General features: G+C 37.3%; 1 protein-coding gene, 2 long non-coding RNA genes and 3 other non-coding genes across 6 annotated transcripts; 5 read left to right on the top strand and 1 right to left on the bottom strand.

Moving 5' to 3' along the window:
- The first annotated feature begins 1,679 nt into the window (after window positions 1-1,679).
- On the top strand, window positions 1,680-2,367 carry LOC17878956. Its single transcript, XR_002832925.1, has 2 exons — window positions 1,680-1,763; window positions 2,138-2,367. It is a non-coding gene; the product is annotated as an uncharacterized LOC17878956 (long non-coding RNA).
- Window positions 2,368-2,607: 240 nt separating this feature from the next.
- Window positions 2,608-2,722, top strand: LOC111829787. The gene has a single exon (XR_002833143.1). It is a non-coding gene; the product is annotated as a U5 spliceosomal RNA (small nuclear RNA).
- A 197-nt stretch (window positions 2,723-2,919) lies between these two features.
- Window positions 2,920-3,114, top strand: LOC111829775. Its single transcript, XR_002833132.1, has one exon. It is a non-coding gene; the product is annotated as a U2 spliceosomal RNA (small nuclear RNA).
- Window positions 3,115-7,618: 4,504 nt separating this feature from the next.
- LOC111829543 lies at window positions 7,619-8,692 on the top strand. The gene is made up of 2 exons (XR_002832924.1): window positions 7,619-8,033; window positions 8,129-8,692. It is a non-coding gene; the product is annotated as an uncharacterized LOC111829543 (long non-coding RNA).
- An 11,683-nt stretch (window positions 8,693-20,375) lies between these two features.
- Window positions 20,376-26,219, top strand: LOC111829418. Its single transcript, XM_023778511.1, has 6 exons — window positions 20,376-21,063; window positions 21,244-23,531; window positions 23,622-24,314; window positions 24,393-24,581; window positions 24,711-25,619; window positions 25,797-26,219. Exons 1-6 carry the CDS (start codon window positions 20,376-20,378, stop codon window positions 26,217-26,219), a joined length of 5,190 nt encoding a protein of 1,729 aa, XP_023634279.1.
- LOC111829800 lies at window positions 20,598-20,704 on the bottom strand. Its single transcript, XR_002833156.1, has one exon. It is a non-coding gene; the product is annotated as a small nucleolar RNA R71 (small nucleolar RNA).
- Window positions 26,220-26,533: the final 314 nt, after the last annotated feature.

Below are 26,533 nucleotides of genomic sequence, written 5' to 3'. Positions count from 1 at the left end.
ATAATATTTATAAAAATACTTTGAAGTTTCTATAAGTGTTAAATTTACAATACAGGAAAACATGTTGAAATTTTACACTAAACTGACGGACTACAAATGGACTGATGCTAGGTCCGGTTTGTTTTCATCATATTTAAATTTAACACTTACATTCAATAAAGGGAAAAAAAAACATTTTGGTGAAATTAAAATTTAAAACTATTTACTTGAAATTTATTTGGTAAAAACTTTTATATTTAGTTTTAAATCTTAAAAATAAGAAGTTAAAAAAAAAAAACTTTTTGTATATTTTTTTGTCAACAACTTTCATATAAGACTCAAATGAGCCAAAAGGAAAGAACATCGTTTACATAAAGACAAAGTAGCGGTTCAGAACGCACATGGCGTGCTAACTTATCCGCCTTAAGATTAGAACAACGAGGAGCTTTTCCTAAAGAGAAAAAAAAAACACTTCCTTATCTGCTTGAATCTCCTCTAGATATGTCGCGAACGCTGGCCATTCTGCTGGGGAAGACACCATGTCCACCAAATCTGAGCAGTATGTAATGAAAAGTCACTTCACTTCGAGATGCGTCAAGCATATACTACATCGCCCAAACCAAATCTTCAACCTCCGTATGTTAGAATGAAAGACTCCTTCGTAGATTAGCCGCACCCATTGTTGATGAGCCTCTCGGTGCGGTGCAATACCATCCTACTCCGGCAAAATTATTAGCTATTCATTCTCTAGACATTAAACATTCATAATAATTAATAATAAAGTCTAGAATATCAAATTCAGAATCAAGAAAACATAGGACTTTTACGAATACCTCTCGCTTGATCAGGTCTATTTCAGAAGACCTAAGGTCACATATGTGGCTAGTTACATAAACTAATAAAGAAGAGAAACTAAAGAGAGACAAATCTTACTTACTTAACCAAACCACTACAGGAGATGGCTATGGCTATATTACTATTTGAACACCAAGAAATCCATGTTTTGATTCTCAAATTTTGATGTTGAAGAGGTTTTTGTTTCCAGGATTCAATGTGGAGACTGTTGAATACAAGAACATCAGCTTCACTGTTTGGGATGTTGGGGGTCAGGACAAGGTATACATTTTGAATTCTTGCCTAGAACATAGTGTAGTGTCCTCATAATTCAAGTACTGATATTTTGTGTTACCTGGTTGTATGTATCATGAAACACCTGGTTTTTTTAATTAACGCGTCCATTATCTATGAGTGTTTTTTTTTTTTTTTTTCTGGTTATTTGACATTATGAAAATAACTTCCTTGAAAAATAGATTCGTCCTCTGTGGAGGCACTACTTCCAGAACACTCAAGGTCTTATATTCGTCGTTGATAGCAACGACAGGGACCGAGTTGTGGAGGCGAGGGATGAGTTACATCGCATGTTAAATGAGGTTAGCTTTCTATCTGGTGTTCTCTTGTATCACAGTAAGACGCGAACACCTTTCTATAGTCTGAGCTGAGGGATGCTGTCCTTCTTGTGTTTGCAAACAAACAAGATCTTCCCAATGCAATGAATGCTGCTGAAATAACTGACAAGCTTGGTCTTCACTCTCTTCGCCAACGCCATTGGTAAAGTTATCTTCTTTCTCGAACTCTGTCCTTAATGTGGTTAGGTTGATCACACTGTGTGGTGGGATTTACCTTATGTTTTTCCTTCTAACAGGTACATTCAAAGCACTTGTGCCACATCTGGAGAAGGTCTATATGAAGGCCTTGATTGGCTCTCCAACAATATTGCTGGCAAGGTATATAACTAATTACTGCTTTTTGTAAAACTAAATATAGAGTAAAAAGGAACACTCTTTTCAAAGTATTGATGCCCTTAAATAACAGCCTTAGAGGTTTTAGGTTATATGCAATCATAACCGGGTAGTTTGTTAGATTGAGGGATAGAACTCTCTTAGTTGAGTCACCAAACGGTTGCAAACCCCATGGCTGTAGAAGCCCCTGCTTTATGTCTTGAGATCACGGATGTTTCAGCTATGTTTATGCTCTTACTTGAAACCCACCGTTTCAAACTCTAGCAATGATTATATATTCATGTACTGTATGTGCTATAATCTTTGCTGGTGAAATATGATTCATGAATATTGATCAAACCTTCATTTTGATTGAGTAGGCATGATGAAACTGCTGGAATACATTTTGCACTTGGAAGAGACCATTAGTCATTGTGGAGCAGAAAGAATGAAGAAGAAAGAAGTATTATGTCTGATTTTACAACAGTTTATAGTATATTAGTATCCGTTGATGTTTGCGTCATTGTGTGTGCGTGTAGTTTTCTAAACCAACCTCAACTTTTTTACTTGTTAAAAACGAATTTGTGATAGTTCTCGCTTTTACCGTTTTTTTTGTAATTGTAAATAAGCTTATGAAACTGCTCTTCGTAAAGCAGTAGATATGTCATATGTTACCTTTTTCCGTATAGAATGTCACAACGTATTCTATCAGTTTTTAGAACGCTTAATAAGCACATAGCGCATGATTTTGCATACATTGGTTTAAAGTCCCACATCGTAAACAGACAGAGAAAGACAACGAACTCAAGTCATATATAAGATGGAGAGAGGCATCATCAACAAATCACGGAGCCGTGCGATAAGCACATAGCGAACTATTCTTTCGCCTTTTACTAAAGAATACCGTGTGCTTGTCGTCCTTAGCGGCATACGCCTATTTTTGGAGGGTTATCTCTTATTGAGATCAGCTCTATCAATCATTAAACTTAAAATTTCTAATTAAATTTATTATCCTCTTCGATTAATCGATAAACCTATATAACTTGTTAGCGGTGGTGTGAGCTTACAGTTTAATACTTACGCTAGTCCCACATCGGAGAGTATTTGTGAAACAAATCCAACGTCTTGCTTTAAAAGGGACTCGTAAACTTTGAGATAAAGCATACCTTTCTCGGCCTTTTGGCTAAGATCAAGTGTAGTATCTGTTCTTATCAGTTTAATATCTGATATGTGAATCATCGATCCACTCGATATTAACTCAATTTTTTTTGGGAGTGAGCCATCGAAATAGCTTGCTGTTTGTGCTCACGTTCGTCGCCCATGCGTTGCACTATTGCAAGGGCTTGGCGTATCCCACCAATCAGTGTTAAAAACTTATAGTTCATCATTTTAGATTGTGGCTTCTGCATTACATCGAGTTATGTCTAAAATCACCCACTCTTGCTCGTAAACGCTAAAACGCATTAAAAATCCTGTTGTTTCCTCTGCATTACATCGAGTTATGTTTACTATAATCGCTGGAGAAAGTAAATTAGTTATGGGTTTATAAACCGGTTATAGAACCGGAGCCAATATACTACACATGAGGGATTACTATGGTCGTACACAACCAACAGTTTTGGGAAAATATGAGAACCAATATGGTGATTCACAAGAAAACTCTCGATCTCGCATTTGGAAGAAGCTCTACAAAGCATTAGCAAATCCATGGTGAGCCGCAACTTTTCTTTGTCATCTTTTGCGGATGCGAAAACTTTAACGATCTCAAGACATGACAATTGATCCAAGAAATGCTTCATTTGGTCCAGCTATTTGATACTTCCTTCTTACTCTGTTAGTTTTAGGACCTTCACAGGGCATGAAGATAAACGAGAACATCCTAACAGGATTATCATGACGCAAGAAACCCTGAAGAAAGAGGAATGTTTATTAGGAATTGTATATTGCGTTTGGCCAACAATTTTTTCGGGTGTTGAATCATATCTTTGTTGTTGACACATCATTCCTCTTGCGTTGCTAGCTATAGCCATCTCCTGTTGTTGCTGCAAATTTCCAATAACCCCATCAATATATCTCTCTCAAAAGTCATAACACACACAAAAACATACTAGTATACATATAGTCTCAAATTGACGACAAATATATATATATATATAGTCTCAAACCAAAATATCATACGCGCCAAAGCCTTATATCAATATACATTTATACATGTTATGTTATGAAGATTATTTATAACATACCAGCTAGAAAATGAGTTGCCGATGCTCCTCTGCCATCATCTTCTCCTGTTCCAAAAAAAAAAAAAAAGAGAATGTAATCATATTATTACATATAGTTCAATCCTAAAGCTAACTAGTAAAGTATACTTAACCACGGCTCTGTAACTCTACGAGGTTGTCCTGTGTGAATCCAATCTTACGTCGTAGTCAGTCTCCGGTGAAAGCGTCTCTGTGAGTAGATTCAGTATACGGTGAAATCAATAGAGATCGATTCTGATCAATCATTCAATTTCCAATCTTACCGTTACGCATCATCATCGTCTCCTCTCTGGTTGCTTTTATTCCAATATCTTCATCGGAGTTTACCCAGACTCTGAATATGTATGTACTATTGGTTTTAGGGTTTAGAAGAGGAAGAAGAGGAAGTTTTGATTTCTCTATCAAGCAAGAAGAATGAATGAAGAAAAGCGTTGTGTTGGGAGAGAGAGAATAAACAAATTAATTATGAAGTTAATAAGACTAAGGAAAAAAAAATGTTAAAAAGAATAAGGAAATCGAAATTAATCTCACAACGGTCAGATTTAATTATATTTTTAGGGAAATTATGAGATTTGGTTTATGTGTTTTTTCTTTTCTTTTTTTCTTTCCTTCATCGCAACTGTAACAAATTGCCAACACTAATGATAGAAATAATTTATTTACCAAAATTTTAGTAATTTTTCAAGACAGATATTTTGAATGATTTGGTAAAATTTTCTCAACTTCTAAGATAATTTCTAAGCAGTACAGTTCTAGACTTTCAAGTTTAAATATTCCAAACATGCAATTCATATATTATACCTAACATATTCCCAAACCGTTAGAGTAACATATGATATATATATATATATATATATATATATATATATATATATATATTTAAAAGGAGTATTTCGAACATAATCAAATGTTAGATTTCATCTTTACAAAAATTAAGAATTAGAAAGAAAAACGAAGCCATGCGTATCCATTGAAATTGCTCTATTATGATTTTTTTATTTAATCAATTTTATTGTATCTTAAAATTATGATTAGAAAAAAAATTCTGATTAGACCGGAATCAAACCGTCAAGTATGTATGAAATAATAAAAATATTCTAATTTAGTGTTTCGTTGAAAAAGAAAAGACCGGTATCAAACCTGACCCGTATTCGAAATAATAAAAAATTTCGAATCAAAATAAACATCATGTTATTAGGTTTCATAAATTCTTTTTTATTATTTGCTCTTTTCTCCTCTGTTTATTTCACTCTATTATTTATATGGTTTATGTAGCGTATGAATCCCTATACTCTTATATCATTTTTAACGTTAACAATCATCAAATAACCAAATCAAAGTTACCAATATATCTTCATCTAAAGAAAAAAGGAAACATCTCCTCACCTTTTCCCATAACTAAGAAATAAATAAGAAGCAATAAGGAAACAACTCTTCACCTTTGCTCATGATTGTGAGGAAGAGATCCGATATAGCCAACGCGGAGAATGAACGGGTATATAGTGTATGTCATAAAGAACTTGAAATGGGTTAAGTTCTCCAGCAAAGCTCAAAATGTTACCATGGCTACTACCATATATGATATATGCTCCAAGTTGTTGTGAATCCAAAGCTTACCTTCGTTGAACTTATTAGATACTAAACATTTATTTATTTCTGCTCCGCATGTATATAGTACTAGCCTCAAATGGGTTTTGAAACTCCACAAATCCATCTCAGATGAATATACATGCAACATTGTATCATTTATGTTGCTTTTATCCATGTAAACAGCTTTGTAGCCTAAAATTACCATGTTGTCGATAGGTGTGACCAGACCAAAGTGTCTGAATAAATCATATTCTCAAGGAGATGGATAAAAATGAGGATAAGGATTAGGAGGGATCTCAAGACATTGTCGTGAAATAGTTTTATTAGCTATATAGTAGGTTATATTCTCGGTGATTGTATAAGCCAAACTGATCAATATAAAGCCTACATGCGTGTAACCCTCGAGTCTAACACGATGTTCCTTACTGTTCTCGAACTTATCGACTATGAAACAAGAGATGTACGATCCTAGAGATCGTGGAAGTCCCCAAATATTGTATCCAAAGTAAGCTATGACTTCTTTTGGAGAGTCCCTACAAATGTGTGACCATGAAGAATGCGAGTTTTTATCATGAGACAGGAAAAGCTCGCAAAAATACTGAGATTTAAGAATTGATTTCCATTGCTTGCAAACCGATGCACAAGTAGTGATGCTCTTTAGTGTTAATCTCACTAATATGCTAAGCTGCATGGACTCGGAAGCGGGTACGCGGAAGCGGAAGCGTTTGGAAGCGAGGTAGCGAATTTTCTTATAAAATTAGAAAACGGGTACGCGTTGGAAGCGTTAATAATATATATATATATATATATATATATATTAATATATATGTATCATAATTATTTTAACTATCTTAAATTATTCAAATAAACATATATGTTAAGATATTTAATATTTACATAGTATATACTAAATAAAGAACTAGGTTATAAATTTAATTTAATTTTATTAAACTGTACACATTATCAAATATCAAAATAAAAGAAAAGAATATATATATATATATATATATATATATAGAGACGGAAAAGGGAAAAAAATTAGAATTATAAAACCCTGTCAGATTGACAATCCTTTATTTTCCTTAAATACTAAAACTTCTTTAAAAAATAATTTAAAAATCGAAAAGAAAAAAGCGACGTATGAATTGGAAAACCTAACCGTTTCTTCTTCTAATCTTCTTCTTCGTTTCTTCTTGCAGTTCGCCGCCACACTTGACATTATATGTATCTTTGTTTATAATTTTTTATGAATCTACTCAGAATTAAACTATATATGGATACACGTTTAATTCATTAACAAGTGGTTTTGGCAAATCTTCGGACGCTTCCAATACCTCAACTTGTGCGCTTCCAAATAAGAGTCGTCTCTTCCTCTACGATTCCAAACGCTGCTTTTTAGGAAACGCGATTCCACCGCGATTCCGCGCGGTTCCGGGCGTTTCCGATTCTGCTTCCGCTTCTGAAGCGGGAATCAATGCTTGAGCCACGCTTTCGTGTAAGGTAGCTAATATGATTACCCAAAAGATCCTCTGTTAAGGAATCCATCTTCTTCTTCTTCTCCACTGACTCGGCAATTTTATTATTGGAATTAGTTTACTGTGATATGTAATTTTTGTTCTCCGGTATTAACGGTAATATATAGTATACAAGATTGAAGTCTTCTAAAAGCGTGACCTTCTCTTCTTTTCACTTTGCTTTGCATCATTGAGTTCCTCCCCATCAAAAGCCATTTCTCATTTGAAAAAAAGAACACACATATTTACTACTCTAGTTTCAAAGTCAAGAAAGAAAACCTTACATTATTGCTCTGCTATTTAATTTATTATTAAGCTCTTTTATTGAAAAATCTTATTGTGGCACTTGTTGTACAAATTTGGTTTTCTGTTGAATATAATTTTTCATTCAAACAATTTGATGTTAAATATTCAATCATTAATATTAATTAAAACTGTTTTGTTTCGAATTAAAAATTAAAACAAAAAAAAATCCCTACTTTCTCTCTAATGGCGACAACGGTGGCTCTTGGGATCTCCCGACAATGAGTTCGGTTGATCTGCAGGGAATTGAATGGTTGTTCTTTGGTTGGCTCGTGGGTATCTTCTGGTTTCAAAGATTGACGGATTTGGTGAATCGATTTGGTGATTCAAATCGGGAGAGGATCTGCCTTTCCTTTTCTTTTCTGGAGTTTATTTGTGTAGAAGAAGAGATTTGGGAGATCCTATCTAACGGATTCAATTCAATATGGTGAATCAATATATTGGGTGATTGTATCGTCTCCTTTGATCTTTTGCGATTCATCGCGAGGATTTGGGGCCATTCAAGTATCCGGTGGTGTGGTTTTTGGAATGTTGTAATCAAAGGCATTATTCGTTTGTTTGATTCTTCTCGAGACAACGGTGGCTATAATGGTGGTCTCGGTTCTTTTGTATCCCTCACAACTTTCTCGACTCTCTTAAGCTTATTTTTCTGGTTTTATCTCTTGGGGATGGCTTCCAATTTTGGTTTCTAATCATGTCACAGAGCTCTCTTGTAAAAAAGGGTGCCTCGGGGAAGAAGGTGGTGGAGCTGGGACAGAAGCGGAAGGTTAAGGTGCCATTCTTCGACAATGCTGCTCAGATAGCCGGTTATTCCCAAAACCGTTATCGGTTGGTGCATGAATCCACGCAAACAGGACTTGAAGACACTACTCTTTATGCTTCCTCGCATTTGGCAGCTTGAAGACAAGGTCGTGGGGGTTGATCTCGGTCTCGGGAGGTTTCAGTTTGATATTGAGAGCGATGAAGACATAGAGGAGGTGTTCAAAATGGAGCCTTTCCATTTCGACCACTGGATGGTGTCGATGGTTCGATGGCAGCTATCTATGGACCCAACCTATCCCTCAGAGATCACATTCTGGATACGCGTCTTGGGTGTGCCTCTTTAGTGTTGGGCGGATCCAACTTTCCGGTGTATTGGCGAAGAGTGGAGAATTGAGCAGGAGAACCACCAGAGAGCTGGCCGGAAATGGCCATAAATGTCAAGTTTCCAAGATAACTTACCTCTTTTAGAACTAAAAAGTAGGTAAGATCTAGAATTTTGAACAAAGCTAACTCCTTTGGGGTTGCTGAAAGGACCCAACCCGTTTTTTTTTTTTTAAACATGCAAACCGGGTTAACCCATTTCATTCAACCAGCTAAACCAGCTATTCTGGTTCTAATCAATTTAAACCAATTACACCACACCATTAATTTAAACAAAACCAAACATCAATAACCAGCAGAAGACTTAACCAGAAATCTAATAAAACAATTTCATTAAACCAGCAAGTTCAACCAAACATTATTCCATAAACATAATCACCCTATCATGCTTCTAAATTCCATTCTAACAGCCTAAAAATTCCAACAATAATCCAAAATAACAACGAGCGCCTAGATCATCCTCCTCTCTTCGCCATGATTCCACGGATCACACTTTTCCTTTACATGCATCACAGAAAAGAGATGCATAAGTATTTCAGAATACTTAGTGAGGCACTCATCCCAACTACTGGGCTATACACACAAGCAAAATCAATCATCATAAAGGAAAAATGAACAGAACAGCCAATTAATAACAACTAGGATAGCTGATGACGATCGGTGTCGATCGACACCCACCATAGGTGTCGATCGACACTCGCGGTTGATACCGAGCTCGACACTCCATTCGCGAGTCGCAATTATCCTCGCGGAACAAAACATTGGTGTCGAGCGACACCCACGATTGGTGTCGATCGACACCGACACTCTGCACTCGCTCTAGCTTCGTTTTCTCACTGGATCTCCTCTTCAAATCACCCTCATGAGCGAGTCTCCAAGGGGTTTCACAGGGATCAACCAACACATAAACAGCCAAACCAGCAAAGAAATCAATCCAACAATCATAAAAACACCCAAAATAATGATCAAAAATGCTTAGATAAGCCTTGGTCATGCACTCACCTTTTACAAGATTGAACAGCAACGAAAACAGGGAAGAAGAAGGAAAGATCTGACTCTTCTAACACCACACAGCACGGATCTAGCCTCTACTAGCCTTCAACCACCAAAATGGTACTCAAAAGCCTCCAACTCACCAAAACGGCACTCAAAAGCTCCCAAAAGATCACTCACATTCTTTGCTCTTTCTTCTTCTTTAGAAAACGACAAAAGCTCAATAATGAGGAAAACGGTGCACCTTTTAACCTTTAAGTCACCCTAGGTTTCCCCCAAACCAATCCCAATTGAACCGACAATTACAAAAATTACTAGTGTTGATCGACACCCTTCCTTGGTGTCGATCGACACAACCCGGTTTTCCAGACACGGGCTTTACAGTTGCATCGAAACTAGTGCCTGAGAAAAATAAATATTTGGTTCCTAGAATCACATTTTCTAATACTAAATAAACTAGTAAAGTACCCCGCGCTCCGCCGCGGTTCACCGGAACAGTAAATACTATTTGCATTACTACCAATAATAAATCCTAAGTATTAGTACCAAATTTTTAAGCTTACAATTACATGGCTATTTAGGTTAGGTGTTTAAGTTTGTATTTTGAAGATGAATCAATTTTGTGTATTAATATTTATTAAATTTTCAATTTAGTGTTTTCTTGGAAACCGATTAGATTGCAGATAATCGATATAGTTTATGATTCTCTAGATTGTCTTTACTTCATTTTCTGTTTTGGTAAAAAAGTAAATTTACATTTTACCTATCTATTTAGGGTTACCCGTATACTCAAAATTGTATAATTTACTTATCTTCCATAATAAATCTTTGCTATTTGGACTTGTACTTAAGACATTTTTATTTTGTTTAGAGTAATTGTAGTAACTATTATTTGATTTCAAGTATGATATTTTCAACCATGTTGTTTTAAAGCCATGCAACGGTCAAATCGTATTCGTTTAAGTGATCAGAAGATAAGTATTCGCAAATGCACATGTCAAATCTTATATTAAAACAAATATTATTTAAAAATTAAAATATTTCTTTTTGTTACCAAAGTATTGTTAATATAACATATAACGATTTTCTTTTATATTTAGATGGATATCTATGTAGAATATAGATTAACCTTAATTAAACATTCATATACAAATATATATATATATACATAAAAATAACTATCGAGACAAAATACTTTACATTTTAGAAGGATGAAAAGGTAATCCGATTTTTAAAGCGAACGTGAGCTCTTCGGACTACGCCATTAATATATTAGAGACTAAAAAAATTGTGATAATGTATGAAAATTAATGGTTGAAATTAATATATCTACAAAAGAGTGATTATAAAACTAATTTAAACTTTAAAATTGATAATTTATTTCTCTAAATAAAAGTAATTTTTTATTTTATTTTCTAAATATTAAATAAGGCCCACTAGCTGGCCCGCCCATTAGACTTAGGAAGCGCGCTTGAACACAACGTTGTTTCCCACCTCCAGCTGAGCATGTCCTAACAGACATTATTTTTTCATACAATGTGATGGGCCAGCTCGTTTGACTTATCAAATTATACCAAAAATATTTTGCAAAATATAAACCCTAATAAAATCATATAATCTTGTTTAGTTATAAACTCAAATTCACATATAATTTTGTTTAATTGTAAAATCTACATCTTAACCATTCTTTCATAAACCCAAACCGACACCTACCAAAAAATAAATAAACCCAAACCGACATATAATTTTACTTAATTATAAAATATAAACTCTAGTCCTCGTTTATAAACTCAAACCGCACATAAATTCGTTTGATTATAAAATATAAATCCTAACCACTCTTTTATAGAACCCAAACCATATAATTTCGTTTATTTATAAAATATAAAACCCTAACTACTATTTTATAAACCCAAACTGACATATAATTTTGTCAAATTGTAAAATCTATACCCTAATCACTCTTTTATAAACTCAAAACGACATAAAATTTCGTTTAATTGTAAAATCTAAACTCTAATCTTCATTTCTAAACCGACACCGACATATAATTTTAATTGTAATTCGAAATTCTAATCTTCTGACTCATAAATTCAAACCAACATATAACCTCGTTTAATTGTAAAATCTAAACTCAAATGCTTATTTATAAACCCAAACTGTTATTTTGTTTAATTAATAACTATACATATTTTGTCTCCTTAGTTGTTTTGTTTTCTTATTTTAATTTTAATGTACTTTTAAAATATAGTATTACCATTAGAGGTGTCAAACAGCTGCAAGCCCGCTAGCCCGTTGGACTTATGGAGCATGCTTGGACATAACATTTTTTCCCGCGTCTAGTTGGGCTGCCCGCACGGGCTTTAGTTTTTCAGGACCATGATGGACCAGCTCATTGGACACCTATAATTAGTGGCATATTATTATATTTTTATTGGCTAATAAAGAGAGGTGGCTAAAAAAGATGAATCTAAGAATTTTTGAGATGCTACACCTTATCCAAATTATCAATTCGGATATTTTCGACTTAACAACATCTTATAATGTTATTAACATCTCATGTAGTGATGTAGATATGAGCACCTTAGAATGTTTCTAAAATACTTATAGTATAAACATATTAACTAATATGCCAAGACCATATTATATGGTGAGATGTTGGATAACGATCGATGGTATATGTCAAATAATGTATATAAATTAGTAATATATATTTACCATATAAGTTATGTTATTTTTCTTTTAGAAACAGACATTAGTCATTTCCATCTTTATTATTTTAAAATTTTAACATTTATATATATCTTAAGTTTTACAGTTTTTATAGGATTCTAAATTGAAGAGTGTGTATTGTACCTTGGAAAACATCCACAACTCCCAATCGAATAACACAGATTAGAGTACAGCCTTGCAAAGTTCTGTAAGTCGTAAAAGTTCGCGGCCGGTGATTCAGTTAATTCACATTGTGAAATGACACCACTAATTTTCCAAAATCAATTAGTTTTATATAATTATCATATATTTTAAAATAAAATAAAATTAGAATGAATACTTTCATATTTAGAAACCAATACCTAGTGTCCCGAAGTTCAAAAGAAATTTTATGGTGTATGGAATATTCTTTTTCTTCATTGGCCTCTTCCTTGCAATTTTGATCATCATTCTCGACTTCTTCTTCGACGTCGTCTTCAATTAAATCACCTTTTTTAGAATCCTCATTGTCATTGGTTTCTTCTCCAGAATCGTCGTAAGCAAGATCTTCTTGCTTGTTCCCATCACTAGCAGATGATTCAATTTGAGATTCTAATTCCTCGTACTTAAGATCTTCTTCTTCACTGTCCTCAGTGTCGCGAACTTCATCACTTCCACATTCATCATCTTCCTAATCTATTAAAACCATTATTTTCTTTATAAATGTATGTTTATTTTTATGAAATAATATTTTAAAAAACAAATGAAATGGTTTTATACTTTCATTGATATCATTAAGATTTGAATTAAGGAGGGTATAGTTTAACTGATATCGATGATCTTCTCATCATTTTTTAATTAAATTTTTATGATGCTTAAACTGTTTTTAATCATAATATAGCACTAGATTTTACCTCGTGGTACACCACGAGTCTAGTAATTTATGCGTATATTTTATATAAAACCTCAATCGTTATAGTTTATATATACATACGAAGTTAGAATTTACCCCGTGGTATACCGCGGATTCATTTTTTATAATTAATTATTGAAATGAGCTAATTAGTTTAGTGATATGATTCCTTTTAGTTAATATGAATGTTACGATGTTATATATACGTTGTTGTATTTACCAAATATACCACCACATGGTAAATTTCTTGATTTTAATATAGGTGTTACTTTGTTATAGTATATATTTTGGTGTAATTTTAATAATTAATAGTATTTGTTATTGAATATATGTCGTGGAATTTGAAAAAAAAAACTATAAGTATGCGTATTTTTTTTAAAAAATGTACAATAGATTAAACTCATATTTGCTCAAATAAATATTATATTTTGATTCATCATTTATATTACTTAATAAGATTTGGTATATATGCTTGAAAAATCTCCAAATGCCATAATATAATGTTGTTTTGTAAATATTAAGTCAAAGTTACTCATTAATAGGATTTATCCCGTGGTACACCAAGAGACAAATTGTTTTTTTTTTTTACTTTTTTCTATATAAATTTTGTGATTTTGTATTATAAAATAATTGAGTACGATATTCAAATTTATAATAAACGAAATACATTTGTTTAGTAACTACCAAGCAGTAAAAGTTGTCATCTTGTATCAAATTTTAATAATTTTAATACATTTTCAAATAAAAAGTGATCCTATATTCTTAATTTTTTATTTATCTAGGTACACTTTTAAATCACCGTTTTTTTTGGTAGAATAAAAATATCTTGTTTATTATATCATCCGAACTTCAAATATCTCGTTAAAATATTAGTGCTAATTTACTAATTTAAGCCATACACTATAAACAAATCTCCATGTTAAAACTTAAAACATACATTTTGGTAGTTACAGAACCGTTGTTGGTGAATGAGTATTGAAAAGCATAGTTTAAGTTACAACTATCTATTAATTTTGGGGTTTTACTCCTGATATGAAATTTGCCAAAAAAAAATTCCAAATACTTGAACATTGTTTCAACAAAAGTATAACATAGACGACATGAGCATGTATATGTATACCTTCGTCTTGATGAGTAGGAGCAACTTGTTGAATAGGATCTTGTGGGTTATAGACACAATGATGGCTATCAGTAGAGCCCATATTATCATGAGAATTGCTTTGTTGGTTTTCGATTATTTGAGTCAAGGCCGAGACCATAACACGCATGTCGTATTGAGATTTGGCTGAGCATATCTACAGTTAAGAGAAAAAAATTTAGTTAATTGTATAGCAGAAACAATAATCTACATATATTACCATTGTAGAAGCCACTTCGATTAGGAGCATTTTAGATCTTGTATTCAGAAGTTATTTATAGAGTTCCTTTGTGATGAAAAAAATAGGTGTGATATCGAATCGGGTATTTAGTATTTAGGTAAGAAATATCCCATTAAATTATCGTGTATGTGTACTAATTTGTTTGTATTGCTGTATTATAGCAATTTTGTGATTAGATATTAGAGAAATATATATCTTTTAGAATTTTACGGTGATATGTTAGCATTAACTCAGCATATTTAATCTCATTATCTAAAACAATCCTACCAAAAACAGATGTATATGGAAAGGATATAATTGTTTCCCTTATATGTAGGATTTAAACTTTGGTTAGTAGGTTATTGTTTTGCTAATTGTTTCCCTTATTTGTAGGATTTATTCGTATTTATTATGTTTATTATAATAAAAACAACTTCGATTTTTTCAATAACTAAGATCCATCATTTGCAATCGGGTCTTAAATTAAAATAAAAAACCGACCCGACAATTAATATTACACGAGTAACCTTAATGAAAAAACACTAATCATGTGTATTTGAGGGTAATCGATGTCATTAAGGTTTTACACAAAAGTGGCCAAAAATTGTACTTCAAAAATGTTATAATAGATATATTGTATCACGATTTTACTAATCCCAGGACACAACACTAAAACGACGTCATTTTCTCATTTGCATTCTTTTAAAACAAAAATGATTTGGCGGTTTAGGCTTTGTTTTTCATAGGCTCGAGTATCAAATTTCCTGAAAATCATGAGCTGTACTGCGGCTTCAATCCTTTCTCACCTAGAAGTCTCTCATGGTGTTCCGACCTCATGCTGGTGTGGAGAGGATGTTTACATATTTACACCCAAGACTTAGGAGATGAATGAGAAGATTGATAAGTCATCTTTGAAGACCATATGTTTTACGGTTGTATTGGCAATTGCACTTGTTTGGCTATGGGGAAAGATATAGAGACTATAGAGTCTTGCTTTGTTCATGATTTAGTAAGTATTTTGACTGACTTTCTACACGTCTATGTAATTGTGACTCATTCTATGTATTTTCGTAATGCCAACACAAAAACCTGCAATCACAAAAAAAAAAGACGCAACAAAATTTGGAGACACTAAAAAAATAAACAAAAACCCGTAGAACAAAAATCAGGCACAGTACAAAACATGCAGACAATAAAAACAGTCACAAACACAAACAACTTGCAAACACTTCAAACCTGCCAAGAAAACAGATACAACAACACTCCAAACACAAACATTGCAAAGAAAAAACAGACACAAAAGGAGAAAAAAAAGAAACAGAGCAAGCTAAACAAATTAAAAGATAAAAATATTCAAAACATGCCTCCGCTGGTTGCATTGTGTCCTGCTTCTTACTCTTCTTCTCCTCAGAAAATTTCAGACATCTAGCTGCCTTGTGTCCAGCGTCACCACATGACATACAATGCATTGTCCCTCCTTTCCTTCCTAGTTTGACTATCTCTGGTTCCTCTTTTTATTTCTTCTTTCTATGGTTTCAATTCACGACGGACTAAGAAAGATGTTCCAGTCCTGTTATTTGGCACTCGCAAACCTGTTTCTATTTATGAATTGCGGATTCCAACTTTGAAACATTAGTTGATCCTCCTAGTATTCTGTTTATTTGCAGGTTTTTATCTAATGGGATGGATTTGGCAAGTCAAGTAACTCTTCCCATCGCATCTTGTTTGGGATTACCTTACTGGTTAGTTCTTAATCTTCTTTTTCAATTGTATGCCATTTGATGGTGTAGGAATTAGCACCAACGACATACCGGCCTAAACCAAGACGAAATCGAATTAGACCAGTAAATCGGGGAATCTCTGTTTCGTATTTAAAGCGGATTTATGTGCATTCCTAAAATGGGATGAACGACTTCATACAATTAGGGTTTCGAGAACCCTAATTAAATATCTATGACAATATTCTTTGTAAATCTAAGGAATGAGAGCATTTATTGAGCCCTAGATCCTTTGTATAAATAAACAAGATGCCTGCATTTCTAGGGCATCGATCATTGAATACCAAAAACCCTAGTTCTTCATTTGTTCTTGAGCAAACCCTAAATCGTTTATTTCTAGGTCAAAGTAATTCTTCTAATATCTTCTTTAATCGAGTTCCCGAGAGATTGTTCAAAGTGAATTTATTCTCCTTTCCTTAATAAATTCATTGTGTGAATCCTTGGTTCAACAATTGGCGCTAGAAGGAGGGGAGAATTTTTTTCCTTTTTAAAAAACGCCTTTCAAAGTAACACTTCTCTCAACTCGATTACCGAAGCAATCCACTTCGAGATGTCCCCACAGCTCGACTCCGTTAACGGACGACTCGATGAAGAGGTCCGCCAAACGGATCTCCCGGCACCAACCGGAGCCGTTGACTGCCCCCAAACCAGCGGGGTGGAGATTAGTACTGTGGCCACTCGAGAAGCCGAGGGCCAACTTGCAGACGAAACCCAAATCTCCCAGACCGTTCCAATACCGCCGTCTGTCCCACAAACCGCATCTATGGACGACCTGCGCATAGTATTTGGTAATGTGACCAAAGACATCTACGACCAGATCGCTGCTGCCATCCGTCGGATGGATACGATCGGGCGTACTCGCACGCTGGAATCTAATATCCAGGAGGTGAGCTTTGACGTCCCTCCTACTAATCAGGTCGGAGGATTTATGGTACGCCCTCCACCCCCGATTGGACGATCATGTGCAAGGCCCTCGCACGCTGAAACTCGACCCCGAGCATTCGTAACGGCGTCCAGCCAACCCGCAGACGCACCGAGCTCCAGACGTGATCATGACCTAGAAGATCTGTACGAGAAGATAGCAGACATAAACTCCCAGGTCCACCGGGTCTCCAACTCGGCCCCGGAAATCGACCGCATGTTTGAAGAAACTCAGCGGACCCCTTTTACGAGCCGTATCACTCAGGCTCGAATTCCGCATATCAAGTTCAGGTTGTCGACTTACGATGGGGACAAGGATCCTCGCACTTTCATGACGACGTTCATGGCTGCGGTCACAAAGACACATTTCTCCGAAGAGGAGAGGGATACGGGACACTGACAGCTTTTTGTTGAGAGGTTGACGGGCAACGCCCTCACCTGTTTCTCTCGGCTTAGTCCGAATTCGATCAATGACTTCGCCAAGTTGTCGACCTCATTTCTTCGACATTACCGGCATTTCATACAACCTGGACCTCCAGTATCGATCTCTCGAGCCGATGAAACTCTGGAGCCGATAAAACTCTGCAGCAGTATCTAGTGCGGTTCAAGAATTTGCTGGCGAAAGTATCAGTTCAAGAAGATGCCGCATTAGCCGCATTCCGAAAAGGGCTCCTTCCAGGATCTTCCCTACGAAAGGACTTGGCCATTCGTGAACCAAAAGACCTTGACAACGCGTTACATTGCGCATCTAGATATGCGCTTTTTGAAGAAGAAGACGCCAAGCTAGCGGCGAAAGCTAGCGCAACTCGCCCCATACCCCGGGACTGAAAGCGTGAGGACTGCAGAGAGCCACGTAAGCTCTATGATGGAAAGGACGCATCGCGCGGTACGATTAACGCTATCTCAGAGGAGAGCAATAACCAAAAGACGTCGCCCAAGGAATCGTACTGCACCTTCCAAAGGTTTGCCGGACATTCGATTGAAGAATGTAAGCATCTATCTAATTATCTCCTCGACAAATACAAGTCGGGCGAGATAGAAGCTGTTGATAAGTCTGTATTTCATCGCTTTTTCAGCATGCATTCATCATCTTTTCAGCATCATTCACTTGTTGATTCGCATCATATTGATCCCTTTCTGCATGTTTTACATACTTAGGTAGGTTTTATGCATATCATGCATATCTTGCATACATTGTGCATATTTGGAGTGTTTCAGGTACTTAGGAGACATGCAGAGCGAAGCAGAGGAACAAGCGTTACTCGACATGCACACGATCGAGTGGGACGATCGAGTGAGAAGCAAGGATGCGTTGCAGGAACATACTTCACTCGATTGACACGACCGAGTAGGACGATCGAGTGAGCAGCAGACGTACACGATCGAGTAGCTGATCGAGCAGAAGGGAAGCGAAGCAGAACCACCTGTCACTCGATGCACTCACTCGAGTGACATGATCGAGCAAAGCAAAGAAGTAGCTGATGGTTTCACAGGTCACTCGACACAATCACTCGAGGAACACGGTCGAGTATGAAATGATGCAGAGAAGAAATTAAGTGTTACTCGACACGCTCACTCGACCGACATGACCATTACAACTTTTAAACCGCTTTTACGTTGTCGTTTTATGTTTTAAGGTTTTCCAAAACATTGTTATATATAGGTCTCATTTGGATTGTCCAAGGGATCGAGTTTTATTTTTATTAGGTTTTTGTTGTTAGCCACCAAACAATCCAGAAAATTGTAATTCATATTTCTTTTGAGTTATTGAGATTTTGCAACTAGTTCTGAAATCATTGTTGTTACTCTTCCTATCATCCTTATTATTATGCATGTTTTGAACGATTCTTGTTTCATGATGTTTAACATGATTTCTGCGTCTGAGTAGTGTTAGGGTTCTTGAGAATGGGATAGATTAGGTGGAGGATGTTAGTTTGCTAGAGTGTTTATGTTAGATTCGTTTTGTTTCCCTTATGGACTAAAGTTTTATTAGCTAGTTCTTCTCTGATCAATTGGAACTGGGTCATAGACATTTCATACACGAAAGGTATATGATGAAATGTCTGAACCAACTAGTGCCAGAGATTTACATGCTTAGCCCAAGAGATTGGTTGTCTAAGATGTTTATTGACATTAATGAGCTGTTTCTTTATGCTTGTTTACTACATGTTTCATCAATGAGAATTGAGATTAGGAAGTGTTGTAAACTTGATAGTTTCTGCCAAGAGATTGGATTGACTAGTATCAGAAGTTCATTGTCTAGGGATTAGAATGTTTGTAGTTTGATAGACACTCGAATTAGATTAGCATACTCCACCTACATCAATAACCTCATCCTTGGGATCTTCTATCCATTTGTGCTTTCTGTTTAATTCTCTTGTTATTTACTTGGTCTGCTTTGTTTTCTTGCCAGTATCAATAATCGTTACGTTTTAGTTTATGCATGGTAGTCTATGTTTTACAGCCTTACATTTATCGCATGTTTAACATGTTTGCTTAGGATCACTGAAAACCAAAAGATCATTTATACTTGCTTGACTTAATCATTTCTGATATATCTTGATTGCTAGCATCACACTTGATTGGATTGATACCTATTGTACTGCAATGACATGATAGTACTCTAGGGTAATTGATAGAAAAAACCTAGTATCAATTTGGCGCCGCTGCCATTTGGGTGTTTGTTTGTTACATTTGAGATTTCAGACTTGCTAAGATCAAGTTTTTTACTCAACATTCACTATAGTTACTCACTCTGTTCCTTCTGTTTGTCTATTGATTCAGGTACAACTCTTGCTCAACTGCTCCTACTCGACTGACACACTCAACCGATAAGAGAGATAAGCTGATTTGAGTTGTATGCACACACGGTCGCAAGGCACAGAGAAATTGTTCCAGCCCTCCGACCGTATTGATCGCTTGGTACCTGCATCACGACAGCAACGCAACAGAGTTACACCACCCCAAGTGGAGATGGAAAACATTCAACCACCACCCTCACCACGGGCACCTACACAGATTGGAGCTGGTGATGCTCCACGCAACCATACCCATCGTCAGGGTATAGTACCTCCAGCCGTGGTGAACAACAACTTTGAGATCAAGAGTGGTCTGATCTCCATGGTCCAGCAGAATAAATTTCATGGTCTGCCTATGGAAGACCCCCTGGATCACCTTGATGAGTTTGATCGTCTCTGCAGTCTCACCAAGATCAATGGGGTCAGTGAGGACGGTTTTAAGCTACGTCTCTTTCCATTCTCTTTGGGTGACAAAGCTCATCAATGGGAGAAAACTCTTCCTCCAGGATCTATCACTTCTTGGGATCAATGCAAGCAGTCGTTTCTTGCCAAGTTTTTCTCCAACTCTAGAACTGCACGTCTGCGCAATGAGATCTCTGGGTTCACTCAGAAGAATGGAGAAACGCTTTGTGAACCCTGGGAACGCTTCAAAAGTTATCAGTCTCAGTGCCCCCACCATGGTTTCACCAAGGAGTCTCTCCTCAGTACTCTTTACAGGGGTGTTCTCCCAAAGATCCGGATGTTGTTTGACAATGCCAGCAATGGCAACTTTCTGAACAAGGACGTCGACGAAGGTTGGGAGCTTGTTGAAAACCTATCCCAATCTGATGGCAACTACAATGAAGATTATGATAGAACCATCAGGGCAAGCACAGATTTTGATGAGAAGTACAAGAAGAAGATGAAGGCTGTGAATGATAAGTTGGACAAGCTATTGATGAGCCAGCAGAGGAACATCTATTTCGTCTCTGAAGACGACCCTTTCCAGATTCTGAATGGGGAGGGAGAACAACCTAAGGAGATAAGTTATGTCCAGAACCAAGGTTGATACAATAAGGGATACAATCCTTATAAGCAGAATCCCAATCTGTCTTATAGGAGCACCAATGTTGCAAATCCCCAGGATCAGGTTTATCCACCTCCACAACAGCAGCAGCAGGGGTAGAACAAACCATTTGTGCCCTACAACCAAGGTTATGTGCCCAAACAACTATTTCAGTAAGGTTACCAACCTCCAGCAGGACCACCACTAGGATTCCATCCTCAACAGGCTCCACCTCCAACAGCACCAGACCATGACATGAAAAACATGCTTCAGCAACTCCTACAGGGACAAGCAAGTGGCTCCATGGACAATGCTAAGAAGTTTGCTGAGCTGACTCAGAGATTGGACTGCTCATACAATGATCTGAACATGAAGATTGAGACTCTGAATTCCAAGATCAAGTATATGGAGGGCAAAACTGCTTCAACTTCTGCCCCAAAGCCTGGCCAACTTCCAGGAAAAGCTGTTCAGAATCCTAAGGAGTTTGCTCATGCCATCACGCTGAGGAGCGGTAAAAACTTGCCTCCTAGACAAGGACCTGTTGTAGTCACTGAGGACAGTGAAGACTTAGAAGGGGAGGATGTATGTCAGAATGAAGATCCGGTTGTTCCTTTGGAAGAATCAGAAGTCGTACCTGAAGAAGCTCCTCAGCCTGCTGAGAAACATGCTGAAACATCTGCAGCATCCAAGGATAAACCTGCGAGATACGTTCCCCCACCATACAAACCACCTCTACCATTTCCAGGACGATTCAAAAAGCAGCAAGCTGAGAAGTATAAGGCTTTATTTGAAAAGCAAGTGAGAGAGATTGAGTTGAGAATGCCATTGCTGGATGCATTCGCACTTGTCCCTCCTTATCAGAAGTTCCTCAAAGATTTGGTTATGGAGAGAACAAAAGAAGTACAGGGCATGGTGATATTAAGTCATGAATGTAGTGCCATTATCCAGAAGAAGATCACTCCCTTGAAACTTAAGGATCCTGGATCCTTCACTCTACCCTGCTCACTAGGCCCCCTATCTTTCAGCAGATGCCTATGTGATCTTGGAGCTTCTGTGAGTCTTATGCCATTGTCTGTGGCTAAGCGTTTAAGATTCACAAGATACAAGGCATGCAACATATCTCTCATTCTAGCTGACAGATCAGTGAGACTCCCACATGGACTCTTGGAAGACCTGCCAATAAGAATTGGTGTTGTTGAAGTTCCCACAAATTTTGTTGTCTTGGAAATGGATGAAGAGCCTAAAGATCCCCTGATTCTTGGAAGACCATTCCTAGCCACGGCTGGAGCTATCATTGATGTTAAGAATGGGAAGATAGACTTATGCTTGGGAGAAGATTTCAAGATGACATTTGACATCAAGGAGTCTATGAAGAAATCAACAATCAATGGCAAGGTATTCTGGATAGAGGAGATGGATCAGCTATCTGATGAGCTTTTAGAAGAACTTGCTGAGGAGGATCATCTCAAGACAGCATTGACAAAGAATGGATCAGATGGATTTCTTCAAGCTGAGACAAAGGTCTACGAAACGTTACTGGATACCTACAAGGCAACTGATGATTCAGAACGTTTTGAGGAATTGGATAAGTCTGTCAAGGAGGTATGCACAGTAGAGGATGAAGTCAGAGGCAGCCCGATCACTCACCCTGCTGTTGACCCTGTCAATGCGGCTGATGATGACTGGTCAGAGTTAAAAGCTCCCAAGTTTGAGCTCAAACCGCTACCCTTAGGACTGAGGTATGTATTCCTTGGATCCAACTCTACTTATCCTGTCATTGTGTATGCTAGCTTGAGTAATGAGGAATTAGAGTTGCTAGTCACTGAGCTTAGAAAATATAGAAGGGCCATAGGTTATTCCTTAGATGATATCAAGGGGATCTCACCTAGTCTCTGCATGCATAGGATTAATCTGGAAAACGAATCATACTCTAGTATTGAACCTCAAAGGAGACTGAATCCTAACCTTAAGGAAGTTATCTATCCTATCTCTGATAGTACTTGGGTATCCCTAGTACATTGCGTACCCAAGAAAGGGGGAATTACAGTGATAAAAAATGAAAAAGATGAATTGATCCCCACTAGGACTATCACTGGCCATAGGATGTGCATTGATTACAGAAAACTGAATGCTGCATCTAGGAAAGATCATTTTCCTCTTCCTTTCATTGATCAAATGTTAGAACGATTAGCCAATCATCCCTACTACTGTTTCCTTGATGGATATAGCGGATTTTTCCAAATTCCTATCCACCCAAATGATCAGGAAAAGACTACTTTCACTTGTCCCTATGGCACATTTGCCTATAGACGCATGCCTTTTGGTTTGTGTAATGCACCTGCAACATTTCAGAGGTGTATGACCTCTATATTCTCGGATTTGATAGAGGAGATGGTGGAGGTATTCATGGATGATTTTTCCGTGTATGGCTCCTCCTTCTCCTCATGTTTGTTGAATCTCTGCAGGGTATTAGCAAGATGTGAGGAGACAAGCCTAGTGCTCAACTGGGAGAAGTGCCACTTCATGGTGAACGAAGGGATAGTGTTGGGACACAAGGTATCAGAGAAAGGGATTGAGGTTGATAAGGCAAAGATTGAGGTCATGGTGCAGTTGCAGCCTCCCAAGTCAGTCAAGGATATAAGGAGTTTCCTTGGGCATGCTGGGTTTTACAGAAGATTCATCAAGGACTTCTCAAAAATTGCAAGACCCCTTTCAAGACTGCTGTGCAAGGAGGTCGAGTTTGTCGTTGATGAGAGCTGTCTGGAAGCTTTCAACAAGATCAAGGAAGCGTTAGTCTCAGCACCAATAGTCCAAGCTCCAGACTGGGATCATCCTTTTGAGATAATGTGCGATGTCTCAGATAATGCAGTAGGGGCTATGTTGGGGCAGCGAATAGAGAAGAAACTGCATGTCATCTACTATGCGAGCAGAACCCTTGATGAGACACAAGGGAGGTATGCAACAACAGAGAAAGAGCTTTTGGCTGTAGTCTTTGCGTTTGAGAAATTCAGAAGTTACCTGGTGGGATCAAAAGTGGTAGTCTATACAGACCATGCTGCGCTTAGGCATATATACTCCAAGAAGGATACCAAACCGAGACTGCTGAGATGGATACTTCTACTCCAGGAGTTTGATATGGAGATTGTTGACAAGAAGGGGATAGAGAACGGCGTTGCTGATCACCTGTCCAGAATGAGAATAGAAGATCCAATCCCTATTGATGACTCTATGCCTGAAGAACATCTTATGGTTGTTGAGATATGCAAGAAGATGCATCAAACAGGAATGGCTATGAAGGAGCTTCAATGTCTAGCAGTCAATTCAGAGAGTATGCCCTGGTATACGGATGTGGTTAACTACAAGGTCTGTGGAGAGATTCCTGCAGACATGGATCCTTATAGGAAAAAGAAGTTTTTCAGAGATGTCAACCACTACTTCTGGGATGAACCTTACTTGTACAAGAGAGGTTCAGATGGGCTGTTTAGGATATGCATAGCAGAAGGAGAAGTGCAGGGAGTGCTTGAGCACTCTCATGGATCCACATATGGAGGACACTTCGCTACTTTCAAGACAGTTCAGAAAGTTCTACAAGCAGGCCTTTGGTGGCCAACGTTGTTCAAGGATACAAACAGTTTCATCACCAAGTGTGACGCTTGCCAGAGGATGGGTAACATCAACAGAAGGAATGAGATGCCTCAGAATCCGATTTTGGAAGTAGAAATTTTTGATGTTTGGGGAATTGATTTCATGGGACCGTTCAACCCTCCCTCAAATGGCAACGTCTACATTCTGGTTGCAGTTGATTATGTTTCAAAATGGGTTGAAGCCATTGCGAGTCCCACTAATGATCACAAGGTTGTTCTGAAACTGTTCAAGAGCATCATTTTTCCCAGGTATGGAGTACCAAGAGCAGTGATCAGTGATGGTGGTACACACTTCATCAACAAAGTTTTTGAAAGCATGTTGAAGAAGTATGGTGTGAAGCATAAGGTGTCTACAGCCTACCATCCCCAGACATGTGGACAAGTTGAGGTCTCCAACAAGCAGATGAAAGGAATCTTGTCAAGAGTTGTTGGGGTTTTGAAGAAAGATTGGGCTACCAAGTTGGATGATACTCTATGGGCATACAGGACAGCTTTCAAGACACCAATAGGAAGGACACCTTTTCAGCTGGTGTATGGTAAAGCATGTCATCTCCCTGTGGAGATTGAGTATAAGGCGCTTTGGGCTATCAAGCTTCTGAACTTGGACATTGATGCAGCCCAGGCAAAGAGAGTTCTTGACATCCATGAACTTGAGGAAATCAGACTTGATGCTTTTGAAAGTTCAAAAATCTACAAGGAGAGAACCAAAGCTTTCCATGACAAGATGATTGTTGTTAAGGAGCTTAAGGCTGGAGATCACGTCTTGCTGTTCAATTCCAGACTTATGCTGTTTCCTGGAAAGCTCAAGTCTAGATGGTCTGGACCATTTGAAATCAAGGATGTTTTGCCATTCGGTGCGATCACTCTCCTGAACAAGGATGGCAGCGAGTTCACTGTGAACGGTCAACGTGTCAAGCGTTACCTAGCTGATCAAGAAACACCAGAGGGGTCCTCCATGCCTCTCTATGAGCCTCCCAAAGCCTAAAAGGCATAAACAGTCAAGCTTAGTGACTTTAAACAAGCTCACTTGGGAGGAAGTCCCAAAGGTATCCTGTAAATATTGTTTAGGATTTTTTGTGTAGTGCAGCGTCGTTTGTCAACGAGTGATGTCCCCGCACGCTACAGAACTCCTTCTCCATCACGTCATTCCGCTTATGAGTATAGAGAGCATAATGTTTCTTCTTCTCCTCTGAGACAGTCCTCCCCTGAGCTTAGGGCTAGCAAAAAGAAGGAGAAACGGAAAAAGAAGAAGGCAGCGAGACGGAAGGCAAAAGCCAGTTCATCACACTTGTCAGAGGAGCATCATGTTGAGGATCTGACCATGGATCAAGCTGAGGATCACATTGAAGACCTGACTATTGATCCAGGTGCGTATCATTTCCAAGACCTCACTGCGGATCCTGTCGAGCAGAACGTTGAGCAACCAGCAGAGGCACCTCCTGTCCCGCCTGCACCAGGTGCTTATACAAGCGAGTCTATGACTCAATACCTGGATTGCTATTTTCAGTAAGGTACCACTCCAAAACTTCATCTGTATATACCATTGCATTTTCATACTTTTGTTTGTTTGATTCTCAAACCAACTCTCAAATTTTTATTACACGAGAGACTGTGTAATTTAAGTTTGGGGGAGGGTTTGGGATGACATTTGATGTTGTGTTCTTTTTTCTTATTTTGAATTTTTAGCATATAATTTGCATTCATATATGTGCATTGAAAACCCCTAAAAAATTGAAAAATTTTCAGAAAAAATCTTTAAAAACAGAGTGATTATGTAGCTTGCATTTGCATATTATGATTGAGTCTAGATTGTTTCATGTAGGA

Source organism: Capsella rubella, unplaced genomic scaffold (genome assembly GCF_000375325.1).
Source record: "Capsella rubella cultivar Monte Gargano unplaced genomic scaffold, Caprub1_0 scaffold_7, whole genome shotgun sequence".
Lineage (NCBI taxonomy): Eukaryota > Viridiplantae > Streptophyta > Magnoliopsida > Brassicales > Brassicaceae > Capsella > Capsella rubella.
Note: the sequence above shows the minus strand (reverse complement) of the source record. Positions and strands in the feature narration are given on the sequence as shown.

Excerpts from the sequence above, each read along its gene's own strand:
- LOC111829418 (XM_023778511.1), top strand. The coding sequence starts at position 20,376 with ATGGAAGACCCCCTGGATCACCTTGATGAGTTTGATCGTCTCTGCAGT. Across the intron at positions 23,532-23,621 it reads GTTTGTTGAATCTCTGCAGG|GTATCAGAGAAAGGGATTGA; the intron begins GTATTAGCAAGA and ends TTGGGACACAAG. Across the intron at positions 24,582-24,710 it reads CAGAAGGAGAAGTGCAGGGA|TGTGACGCTTGCCAGAGGAT; the intron begins GTGCTTGAGCAC and ends TTCATCACCAAG.